General features: G+C 38.8%; 1 protein-coding gene across 3 annotated transcripts in view; it reads right to left on the bottom strand.

Annotated features, from left to right (window-relative positions):
* The window catches only part of NKAIN2 (sodium/potassium transporting ATPase interacting 2), a 1,054,519-nt gene extending 1,042,276 nt beyond the window's left edge, over window positions 1–12,243 (bottom strand). For 2 of the 3 annotated variants that reach the window (XM_017865826.1, XM_017865827.1), the window contains exon 1: window positions 11,845–12,243. In XM_017865826.1, coding sequence (XP_017721315.1) covers window positions 11,845–11,898 — 54 coding nt within the window. In that variant the 5' untranslated portion in view covers window positions 11,899–12,243. The remainder of the gene's footprint in view (window positions 1–11,844) is intronic. The other variant, XM_017865825.1, reaches the window with a different exon arrangement.
* Between the last annotated feature and the right edge of the window lie 638 nt (window positions 12,244–12,881).

Raw genomic sequence — 12,881 nt, 5'->3', positions numbered from 1 at the left:
TAAAACCACTAGATACTAGATTTATGACAGAAACATGGCTTGACATTCTTCTCAGTTACATCATATCCTAATTGCCGAAGGGTAGAAACACACAATTTATTCAGCACATGTTCATTATGCTATTCGTATGTGGACATTTCATAAATCCTACTTGATGAAGCTGATTTAGTAATTACTTAATTTCCTCCCACTATTCATTCATTACTTCGTTCACTTTTAAATGATCCTGACTGCAATACAGCACTGCAGGCTAAGAACCATTCCAGGCAAATGTTTTTCAGGGTCTTCACCTCCCAACATCCAGGGCAGGGTCTGCACATCTGGCTCTTCATCCGTTGCATGTACCATTTTTATTCACATTATGAAAGATTAAGTTAAAAGATGTAGGAAATATGCAACGACCCTAGTTTGTGTGTAAAGTTTGCATCAAATCACTATATAAACTTCAAAAAAAAATTCACTGGGGTTTATTTCTCTCAGTGTAAGGGAAAAAAATATGACACGAGTTTAATGTACTTAACAGAGTGTGAGTAAAGGTAGGTACAATAACACAGTGATTATTAACACCTCTTTCTTGTGAAAAGAAAGTGAAAACCACAGGTCTCCCTTAAGGATTTTAATAAAAGAGGAATATAATTAAATGTCACCAAATATTGTTGTTGCAAGATTTATATTTATTAAACATAAACTGAACTTACGCTATTTGCCTGATTTTTAAGGCAGCTTTTCTAAATAAAAATAAATCTATTAGAGGACGGTCTATAAAATGGTAAACTGGAAATGCATTGCCCCATATATCTAAGAGCCTGTGAAGCTTCCCAGGAACATTTTTGATAAAACCAGAAATATGTTCTTAAGAAAATTAATCTATGAATTCATTCATGATAATTCAATTTATTGTGGATTCCAATTCTTAATTGCTTGTGAACTGTTAGACATTCAGGAGTTGCACCCACCCCTCCACACCCTGTCTTGTAGGAAAATGAAGGAAGCCTTTAACTTCAGGTGCATAGAAAAGGCAAACTCATAAATGCTACTGAACAGCTATAATTTAACTACTATCTTTTGGGTGAATGAAATGGAACCACATTTTATAAAACATGGTCAAAAGTGAAACTCCATTAATTCCTGTTGATAAGGGTAAGAAACACATAATCCTATACATCGCCCCAATATTTGAGAAAATCTCAGGCTATAGGTTCACTACTCACTAAAGTTGTGAGCAACTTCTATTTAAAAAAAAAAAAAAAAAAAAAAAAAAAAAAAAAGGCTCAGAGCTCTTTATATACCAACTATGTATCATCAAATCTACATTTTGAGATGAGTTTCACTCTGTTGCCCAGGCTGGAGTGAGTGGCATGATCTGGGCTCACTGCGACCTCTGCCTCCCAGGTTCAAGCAATTCTCATGTGTCAGCCTCCTGAGTAGCTGAGACTACAGGCATGTATCACCATGCCCTGCTAATTTTTGTATTTTTAGCAGAGATGACATTTTGCTGTGTTGGCCAGGCTGGTCTCGGACTCCTGACCTTAGGTGATCTACCAGTCTTGGCCTCCCAAAGTGCTAGAATTACAAGCATGAGCCACCGCACCTGGCCAAATCTACAATAGTTTCTAAAAGGCTTCAAATATGTAATTATGTAACAGTTCCCAGTAACTAGGGGTAAACATATCCACAAACTCTAATCTCCTCCCTGCACTTCAAAGCAATCAGGTAAACCCTTCATATAGTATCTCTTACAGGGTACCTTATCTCTAGCTTACAGACTAACAAGAGAGTGAGGTCAGAATCACTATGCCCACCAGGATGAATTATGATTCCCAGGAACAAGGTGCCTTCCACCACTGCAGGTGCCATAACAAAAGAAGTGCTCAACCCCAGGACAATCAGCACAGCCCTTCTCCGGGGGCCAAGACCACAGAAGGCAGCACTCCAACCCAGTATAATTTTCTCTTCTCCTTGTGGCTTGCAGAGGTTCTTTCAACTTTTGTGTCCAAGTGTTGTCAGAGACTGTAATACAAACAATACTCTGGGCGATCCACCTTGTATATCTCTTATGGCTACAAGCCTGTGTACGTTAGGATACTATGAATCCCCTACCACCGAACAGTTCACATGTAACATAGACTCCTCCATCATTTGATACACAGCTGTCAGTTAAAGGATTTGAAATATCTCCTTATTCTGTTGTGTAATTAGCATAACACTGATGCACACAAAGACTTCTGTTAAGAATAGGGTGTACCAATTTGATTCCTCCATTTCAAACTAAGACTCATTTGTTTCCAAATAATGCAACATTGTTGGGGGTTTTAAATGTGTTACTGTTTTAGAGTGTAATGCATTGATTAAAAAACAAAAGTCAGTATGAGGACTCTTCACCACTCCCCCGCCTAAGGCAAATACGTAGGCTGAGATGCTGGAAGAGCTAGCCGGGTCAGAGATGTAGGATACAGACATTGCTCCTCATCCACTGCCTTAAAACAAAAGTGCTTCTGCAAATGCCCTCTCCAAGGTGTTCTGGAGTTCTAAATATCAGAAGTTCCAAAACGAATGCAACATGTCAACCTCTTTGCCATATCAGCAATTGGACTTGATTGAGTTTCAGTTAAGGGTTTTTAGTGTTTGAAACATAATTTCAAGAAACTCAAGAGAACATACATAATATAAAATAGCCAAGCGTCTGAAAACAAGTTTCTGTTCATTTGTATTAATAACTTGATAATATTTTATATTCTTAAACATCTTTATGCATTATTTGTTATATATCTGTTTAATCAGTTGAGTTTCTGTACTGAATTCTTAACCTTTAAATATTGTTTAGGCAATCACTGAATACTAACTTATAGACCGCATCATTAGCCTGGAGTAATATTTCACTGAAAAGTATTGCTGAAAATGCTAGTTCCATGGAAGATTAATAGGGGATATCAGAAAAAGACATTTCTTGGTTCACTGCAAGCACTCTAAATATTTGCTGAGTTAAATGGAATTAAGCAGGGGTTTAGTGCAGGACTTCCTGTAGCTGCTAATACGCTAATATGCACTGTGACCCTTGAGGGTGGGGGTGGTGGGAGGGATAAGAGTTCTTGCTCAGTACAATGACTTGCTGAACTAGTGTCCACAGAACACAGTTTTAGAAATACTGGCCTGAAGAACAATGTTGACTTGTTTGTAAAATCCAAGTTTCATTTTAATAAATACTTAAAGGAGGTATATCAGGCACATAGCATACTATCTAGTTCAAACCACTTGTACCTAGTGTTTTAATCCTTATTTATACAGCCTCACAAAATTTATGGGTGGGTGAAGAAAAAAATGATTGTACAAAAAAAAAACTAGTTGTTCTAACCAGGGCCACTGGCCATAAACAACCCTATAACTACTCCTGGGCTCACTAAATGAACTGTTCTGAAAGGTTAAACCATTAAAACTGCAAAGATATTAACTTTAAGCACATTCTTTCCCCTAGATACTTCTATTCTATCAGGAATTATTTGCCCTATTTTTCAAACGAGGAAACAGCACCCAGAAATATAAATGTCTCAGGCAAAGTCGTAGTTATTTAGCCACCCAATACAGAAGCACTAGACCCCTTGGTATATTAAAATCCACCTTCTAACTTAGCCCAGTACTTTTTCAGCATCTCTCCCTCTCTCTCTCTTTCTCTCTCTCCTTTCTCTCTCTCCTCTCCTTCTCTCTCTCCTCTCTCTCTCTCCCTCCTCCTCTCTCCTCTCTCTCCTCTCTTCCCTCTCCTCTTCTCTCTCTCTCTCTCTCTCTCTCTCTGCCCCCAGGGCTATGCTTACCCTAATGAGTGGCTAGGCTACTAAAGAGAGGCAGGTGAAGGATCCAATTATGTTCTAGCATTACCAGACATGAGGGTGCTTGCTTTCAGATTCTTCTGTATTTCAATTCATTGCAAAGACACAAATGTGCTGAAAAGACCTTGCATTTCTCCTATTTAAACTTCTGAATAGAACTAAGCTGGAAGTCAGAAACAGGCCCTGGAGAAAAGTTTTCTTTCATATCAGTAGCAGGCCATAGGAAGAATTGAGTTAATTATCTAGTTGGATTGAAGAATTTCAAAAATAGGTTCATGTTCTCTTGTAACACCATTAGGAGAAGACACATATTATAGGCCAACAGTTCTCAAAATTTGGTGCCTGATCATCAACATCAGCATCATCTGGGAATTCCTTAGAAATACAAATTCTCTGGTCCTGGCACAGACCTCTGGAGTCAGAAACTCTAAGGGAGGACCCAAAAATCTATGTTTAAAAATCCTGCAGGAGATTCTGATGCACAGTTAGGTTCAAAACATGTTCAAGGATATTCAATACATATTTTAAATAACATATTTACTCTCTTTCTTCTCAAGTACAATAATTATGGCAAATATTATTAGTCGATGGTGGTCTGGATGAATTTAGGTTCGGGAGCATGTAAAAAAACAAACAAGCAAACAAACAAACAAAAAACAGGCAAATAACATTATTGTGCACTGGCCATTCATTAAGGAGTGGTTTTAAAAACAGCTGGATTTTTTTAAAAAATGAATGTATTTTTTCTTTCCATATAATCCATTTTAAGCATACATATCAAATTTCTAAGACCCTGTTGCATGGTTATCTGTCAAAAGTTGGCCCAAATGCATGGGAACAGCAATGGATACTTGCTCTGAAGAGGGGAGGTTCCCCTTCTGCCCTTTTATTCTCTAGTCCATACACCAGCTGCTCATAGTTGTCAAACCCCAAGATTACCTAAGTCGGTCAGGTTTGGACAGTAGCCTGACATCAATCAACCCCACCCCTCTAAACCTAGGTGTTGACTAACGGGTCACTAAGGAATTAGTAGGTAGGTACTTAATTCCTTCAGTAAAACAAACATGAGAGGCTGCTATGGTTTTATTTCACATGAAAGGGATGCAGTGTGGCACAGGTTCAGAGTCAGGCTGAGATTCAGACAGACCCGGGTTTGAACCCAAGCTTCTCCACTTACTAAGAGGGTGACTTAAAAACACAGCTTAACTTTTCAAGGTCTCCATCTCCTCCCTGGTAAAGTGAGGATATTAATATCTATTACCTACCCCTTAGGATTACCGGAGAGGATTCAGTGGAAAAAAAAAAAAAAAAAACATATTAAGCCAAGAATAAGCTTCCAATAAATAATAATAGTTTTCATTATTGTTTATTTTATAAAACTAGATTTTAAAAGCATAACAAGTTATTTAAAAATGCATGAAATGAAAAAATAATTTATTTCAAAATGCACATAAAGATCAGTTTATATGTAGCATTTCAAGGAGTTTACACAGGGATCAAGTTAGCATGTGATCCACAAGTAGTTGAAAAGGTAAAAATTGTAAGCCTTTGAAGTTACCTTATTCTTTTTTTTTTTTTGAGACGGAGTCTCGCTCTGTCGCCCGGGCTGGAGTGCAGTGGCTGGATCTCAGCTCATTGCAAGCTCCGCCTCCCGGGTTCATGCCATTCTCCTGCCTCAGCCTCCTGAGTAGCTGGGACTACAGGCGCCCACCACCTCGCCCGGCTAGTTTTTTTTGTATTTTAGTAGAGACGGGGTTTCACCATGTTAGCCAGGATAGTCTCGATCTCCTGACCTCGTGATCCGCCCGTCTCGGCCTCCCAAAGTGCTGGGATTACAGGCTTGAGCCACCGCGCCAGGCCGAAGTTACCTTATTCTTATTCCAGGTTGGAAAACAGAAAGAGTCTATATCCTGCATAAGACTAAATCTTAGAATATTCCTATAAGCTAGACTCAGTGCCTGTTTTATAATTTAAGGAAAGAAAAGAAAATACTTATTTCAGGAAGATGAAGCTAGTAATTTCTTTATATATTGAGCATTTTATATCTAAACATAACTGAAATATTTTTTAACAAAAGAAAAAAAGCATAACAAATTTATTACATGCACACATGTGCACAGGAGTATTACAAAGTATGAACTGAAATACTAAAAGAAGAGAAAACTAAGTTATAAATTTCATTTCTACCATAATCTGGAGAAAGAAAATGATATATAATTTTATCTTGTTCCTTCATAATTTTTAAATATGTTTTAATATCTTGGGGATGCTAAGAACAAAGGCTTCATATAATTTTATATAATTTTATTTCCATCCTATAGAAATTAGGAGTAAGTAGAGCACTTATTCTATCATTGTTACGAAAAAAAGCAGCCCTACATACATTGTATCTTGATGGCTTATGTATGTTATTGTATTGAAAATAAAAAACAATCAAATTTCCATGAGGGGAAAAAAATAACAAAAATCAGAAGAGTTAATTATATCAGAAAAAAAAAGGAAACAAATATTTTCCTATGTGTGTGTTTCATTTCTGACATTTGTGTGTTATTGGAAATAGCGTAATTTCCCTTAATACCAATATGAGTTTCAAAACTGCTTATGAAAAAATGATACTGCGCTGTTCGAAATTCTACCAAATAACAAAACTGAAATACAACCTTTGGAATTTTAGGCATTATTAGTGTATACAAATATTTAATGCTATTGGTGCCATAATTTTGTATTTATATTTCCAGGATCAACATAGAAATGTTAAAATATGTTTCTGTCTCTCAGATTTTATTTCTCTCAAGCACATNTGAAAATAAAAAACAATCAAATTTCCATGAGGGGAAAAAAATAACAAAAATCAGAAGAGTTAATTATATCAGAAAAAAAAAGGAAACAAATATTTTTCCTATGTGTGTGTTTCATTTCTGACATTTGTGTGTTATTGGAAATAGCGTAATTTCCCTTAATACCAATATGAGTTTCAAAACTGCTTATGAAAAAATGATACTGCGCTGTTCGAAATTCTACCAAATAACAAAACTGAAATACAACCTTTGGAATTTTAGGCATTATTAGTGTATACAAATATTTAATGCTATTGGTGCCATAATTTTTGTATTTATATTTCCAGGATCAACATAGAAATGTTAAAATATGTTTCTGTCTCTCAGATTTTATTTCTCTCAAGCACATACATTTTAAAAATAAAAAACAAAAAATGAAGACTTCCTATTTTGTTTTGTTTTGTGTTTTTTTTTTTTTGAGATGGAGTCTCGCTCTGTAGCCCGGGCTGGAGTGCAGTGGCCGGATCTCAGTTCACTGCAAGCTCCGCCTTCCGGGTTCACGCCATTCTCCTGCCTCAGCCTCCCAAGTAGCTGGGACTACAAGCGCCCGCCACCTCGCCCGGCTAGTTTTTTGTATTTTTTTAGTAATCCCTGACTTCCATTCTGAAATTCTTGACTGGGCAAGTAGAGAATCTGACCTCAAAGTAAAGCAGCATCGGAGGTAAAGGAAGTAGCAAAGCACATTTGCATTTCTGGGTCATTACCCACATACAGGCCCCAGGCCAGAGACGACTCTGGCCTTCTGCAGAAAAAAATGCTGCCCATCCAAGCCTTTATTTGAGAAAGCAGGGAACAGCTCCACATGGGTTGACTTTTTGAAACTTTAGCTGTATTCAAGAAAAGAAGTTGCTACCTGCTTTGTGAACGAAGAAACAGAGCTGGACACTGGAAGAAGTTTCTAGGTATCTCTTGGTATACATAAGACAGAGCAGAGTAGTGCTGAATTACAGGGAGGATAAATCAAAAACAAAACCATGTCCAACAATATTCAGGACGCATAAATAGAAAACATTTAAAAAGAAGAAAGTTATCATTTTACAACTTAGCAAACTCAACATATTTTTACATAAGTTTCTAAAGTATTGTATGGAGATTTTCAGTCATCTTCATGAATAAGTTTGGTTAACAACTTCAAGATTTTATCATCAATGGCATCTGAATCCTAAAAAGTTAAAATTCTCTGAGCCAGGAAGTTTTGTGGCAGATAAAGTTCTAAAATTCCGAAGAACTGTCAAACTTGTCAAAAGTATACTAGAAATATCGTAAGATTCTACCCGCACTTTTCAAGCTACTTCATGGCAATGCTTTATTTTCTAAAAGTAATAAAAATAGCACATGATTATGAGCACTGCATGAAACCACGATCACTGAAGTATTCCATAATTATAATAAAATTGTTTTTAATTTAGTCTACACTCACGACATTTTAAGAAAAAAAAAAGTGTACCTTTGAAAATGGTTAGCAATCCTGAGATAGAAAGTAACTGATCATTCTTAATTAAGTTTCAAATGTAATCCTTCACACAGCTGCACACACAATGTGTACTAACCTAATTGTTAGTTGCACCTGCTCCAAGTTAACAATATTTCATACAGTTCATGGCAACAGTGGCATTTTTCAAGTGTTAATCTGTGGAGTGTAAATCTAAACTTTCTTTCAATAGTTTATGACATGTTTTGCGCCACCCAGGGGTCTAATGTACAAAATAGGGGATTTTGAGTTTCTTTACTTGAAAACAAATCTGTCCTTTCAGTCTAAATTAAGTTATATTCTCTCATATGTTAACAGTATTTTTTCACACTGAGAGATATCAGAGGTTTTTTTCAACATTTATAAAAGAACTCTGATTCAATCACACAATGGGGTAAAAATGCCAAAACTTTCACAACCTGTTGAAAGTTACAAATAGTAAATAAGAAGTTAAATACTTCTTGTCCTATACCACTACAACCACCACCGCAAATGCAGCGATGATTTTTGTTACTATCTGAAATCTTCAGTTTCTGAGTATTAAGGACAGCAACGATAAAAAGAAAATTACCTTCTTGAGATTATGAGCTTAAGCTCTGGATTCTGCACATGGAGTACATCTGCTTCCAGAGATCATACTCCTTTACGTAGGAATCACCCTAAAATCTGAAGTTGACATAACCATACAACTCAAAGATTTTAATTTATGATATATATGGAGACAGTTTTTCATAAAATGGAAGTTTTGTATTGAATCTCTATGGTATTAAATTCTAGTTTCTTGTTTTATAAATGGATTTCCTGCTTTTGAGAAGAGTGTGTGTTTATCTATACTTGTAGTCTGCCAAACATTAAATTAAATGTATATTTAACTAATGTAAAGCACAGATACAGAATTCTGACAGGTAAATGTCTCTGAAGAATCCGTCTCTGTCCCTCATTTGTTAAATTGTCAAAATATCGTGTCTGGTCTCATAAAAACCTGATAAATGAGATTACCATATCCACAATAACAAAAGCCACCTCATCCTCTCCTAAGATTAGCTGCAAATTGGTGCAGATGTAAACATCCCCTTAAGTTTATTTAAAATACAAATACTTTGCTTAGAGGACAGAGATTAATGTTTCCAGAACCTTAATCAAGTCACGTAATACAGAAACGGAATAAAATTTGTAACTTAGACTCTCTTTGGCCTCAATTGATTTTAAGAAATCTAAGATTTTTCTGTACAGTACAAAAAAAAAAAAAAAAAAAGATGCCCAAACGTTACAAGAACACATACTAAACACTTCAGAAGTAACCAAAACTGGGTTAACTTTTATTTCAGTCAATGGTACATGAGTCATAACTTAGTCTAGAAACCTGGTTTACTTGTAAAACAATCTACTCATAATAGCGCAAAGACATGAAAAGTTTTTAAAAATCTATTGAGAGCAAAAGGAAAACATACACACCCACCTACTTTTTTAGTGCAGGGTTTTGCAACTATTAATTTGCAAAAGAATTATTTTATTTAAAATCAAACACTGTATTTCCAAAAAGCAACAATTACCAAGAATCTCTGAGGTCCTTTTAGGTGTGATCTTTTCACCCTATCAAAACAATTGGATTTTCTTTGTCCTTTGTTTTTTGTTCTGCATCTGCATTAACATGGCTGCTAATTATATTAGCCTGGTGGCACATAAAGTCTGAATGGGCAAAATCACATGATTCTTATAGAACATAAAACTCCTTAGGATTCCAATGTACACTTGCTTAGACTGTGCTTTTCTGTATTACAGAATCTAACTATTCTGTTAAAGAATCTAACTATAATTCAGAATTTCTGTTTCATAAGTGATGGTGCAACTCTCCAAGACACCACTGTATGTATGGATGCATTCATGTAGTCAAGAGCATGTGCACATACACACATGTGTGAGCACACAAAAACACAAAGGAGCCTTTAGCTTTATCATTCTACTTTGAATAGTTTCCCTACTGGTATATTTATGTTTTTCTAAAATTAAGTTCTTGAGGAGTTTGTATTCATCACACAAAATGTCATATAGATCTAGTGCCTACATTTGCCATAAGAAAGCCCTATTATATTAAATGATTAGAAGTTAAATCACATTTTTCAAATTTTAAATTGAAAAGAGCATAAGAATGATCTACACACCCACTCATTCTCACAGTTTTATGCTTTCACACAGTGAATCAGCAAACGTATTCTTTTCTGAATAATACATATAAAAAAAGGATGTTTTGAAAACCTTTATACATTTTGGCAGACTTGGCCTAATGGGTTGTTTAACAAAGTAAACTCCCTCATTGTTCTGGTTAGCTTTATTATTAAGAGTAAAACTCTTTATTGCAAAACTTATATGAATCTGTGGTACAGAAAAATAAACTGGTTTACACATCATTGAGAAACTACTACATTCTGAAAATTATATTTATAGTTCCATCTTCTTTTTCTTACAACCAAGTGCATAAGTGCATAAATCACAGATCAAAATAGACACCATCAGATAACTTTCATAGGAAAGAAAAACATCCTAAGACAACACACAACAAAAAGCACTGTTTCAGCTAAACATTAAACAAAGCAGCAATAGCTAACACTCACGGGCTTCACGACAACTGATAAGCAAGAACACTTAAGGAATTCCTCTGTCAGTTTCAATGGCAAATCCTTGCTCTTTTGAACACTTTACTGATTGGACACTCAAACATCTTCTGCCTTGTAGTCACCTCAACCTTTATGAAACAATTTTGAAAATGTAGATGACTATTCCAGTTAAATTATACTTTCTAAGGAAATCTACTTAACGACAAGTGTGAACAAGTAGCTCCTACCTCAAATTAACCACTTAGAGTGGTACATTTTTCACCTCTCAACTCTACTCAGACCCTCCTTCCATTACCCTTAGGGAATTGAAATTCAGAGACATGACGTTTTCCACTATTGGTTCCTTGCCTCTTTGCAACTGTACAACATTCTTCAAAAAGTACATACAATTCCCCCACCCTATAGGATCAGACAACAGTATCTATTTCAGGAGCAATAATATGCAAAATGTAAGACAGAATATTTTTTCTTGGAATTGTCTGTTAATTGTGATTTAAAGGTACTGGTTCTGTCTATGACAATGGTGTTGCTGAGTTCATCTAAGTATTTTTGTTCAATCTGCGTACTTTAAAAACTCAACGTGGCTTCTAAATTAGACTGTTGTAAGGATACAATCTGCCCTGAATAGTGTTTTTTTTAGAGCATTATACTTAAAGACAACATTTTCCTAAAAAATATGTCTATGAATAAACAAAGATACTGCAAAATTAGTATAGAGAAAAGTCCAAAATTCCATATTTCTCTGTTTAACACCTGTACAGTAAATTGTAGGTGACAATCACGTTGTTACATGAATAGGAATGCAAAGCATAAAGAACAAGAGCTACACCTTGCTTTGCCTAAAGAAATTAAAGACAAGTTTAACCCGCACCTGCCAAACTGTCTTAAGAGGGACACAAATAGGTGGGAGCGGAAAGGCTCACCTCTCCTGTACCCCAGAGTGCGTCTCCCTGAAATCATCTTAAATATAGGCAATATATCTGTCACCTTCTCTTTTATTTTTTTCTTCCATTCTAGTCAATGGCAGACCCTTTACTGCACTCCCGTGCCCATTATCTCCAAGACACATTACAGAATAAGGGGACCCAAGTGTCACTTACCAGTTGCATGCCACAGATAAAGATAAGCGTGCACCTGCCACTGCAATAACCCATGGTTTCCGAGACCCCTGCCACAGCCAGACTGTCCCACGTCGGCCACCGTCGAGCCCCCACTTTATCCAATCAGATCGCGGGGAAGGAGAGGCAAACCTGCGGAGGGCTCGGGGGCTCCGGGCTGCTGCTGCCAGCGTCCTGGGAAGTGACAGGCATTAGGACCTGCTGGTGCGGCGGCAGCGGCAGCTCCAGCCGCGCCCGCCACACATACCTTCACTCGCTCGGTGCACACGCCGCGCCGCAGGCAGTGCCGCCTGCGGAGACGCGCCCGGGGCCCGCAGGGGCAGCAGCGGCAGCCTGGCAGCGCCGCCGCGCCCTCGGGCATCTGGCCCCGAAGTTTCGCCCCCGCCGCTCTCCCGCGCCGCTCGCCTCACTCACGCCCCCGCAGCGCCGGCCGCCGCCCGAGCGCGCGCTCGGCCCTGGCGCTCATCCGCGCGCCGGCTGCGGGGCGGCAGACAGCGGCGCGCGGGCCGCTGCCCGCCTTCTGTCGGGCAGCCGCGGCTCTCTGGCTCCGCGTTGAGGGGCTCCGCGGCGCAAGAGGAGGGAGCGCCGGGAGGGCCGAGCGCGAGGGCTTCCTGGGAGCGGGCGCGGGCGGCGGAGGCGTCCGGGCTGCGCGATCCCAGCGGTCTGCTGCAGCGGCTGCTGCGCGCCAGTGATGCGGGTCCGGCCGCGTCCCCGGCAGCGGCGCTGCCCCTCCCTTCGCCCAGATGTGTGAATCCTCCTCCTCCAACAAATCCTTCAACCTGCTCCCCGCCGCCCCCTCCCAGGGGGCCAACTTTGAGGACTGCCGGGGCTGCCGCCCAGGCGGCCGCTGGTGGCGGTGTCTAGGCGGAAAGGAGCGGCGCGAAAGCGGCGGCGGCGGGGACCGGGGCCTCTGGGCGAGGAGTCCGGGCGGCATGACCGCGGTGTCCTGAGCTGGATTCGGTCCTGCTCCCGGAGCCAGAGCCGGAGCCGAGCCGCGGCACTTTGCGGGAGCGAACCGA

The sequence above is a fragment of the Rhinopithecus bieti genome, unplaced genomic scaffold (assembly GCF_001698545.2).
Source record: "Rhinopithecus bieti isolate Rb0 unplaced genomic scaffold, ASM169854v2 scaffold_83314, whole genome shotgun sequence".
NCBI classification, from domain to species: domain Eukaryota; kingdom Metazoa; phylum Chordata; class Mammalia; order Primates; family Cercopithecidae; genus Rhinopithecus; species Rhinopithecus bieti.
The sequence above is the reverse complement of the archived record's forward strand: the minus strand, read 5'-3'. Positions and strand labels throughout refer to the sequence as shown.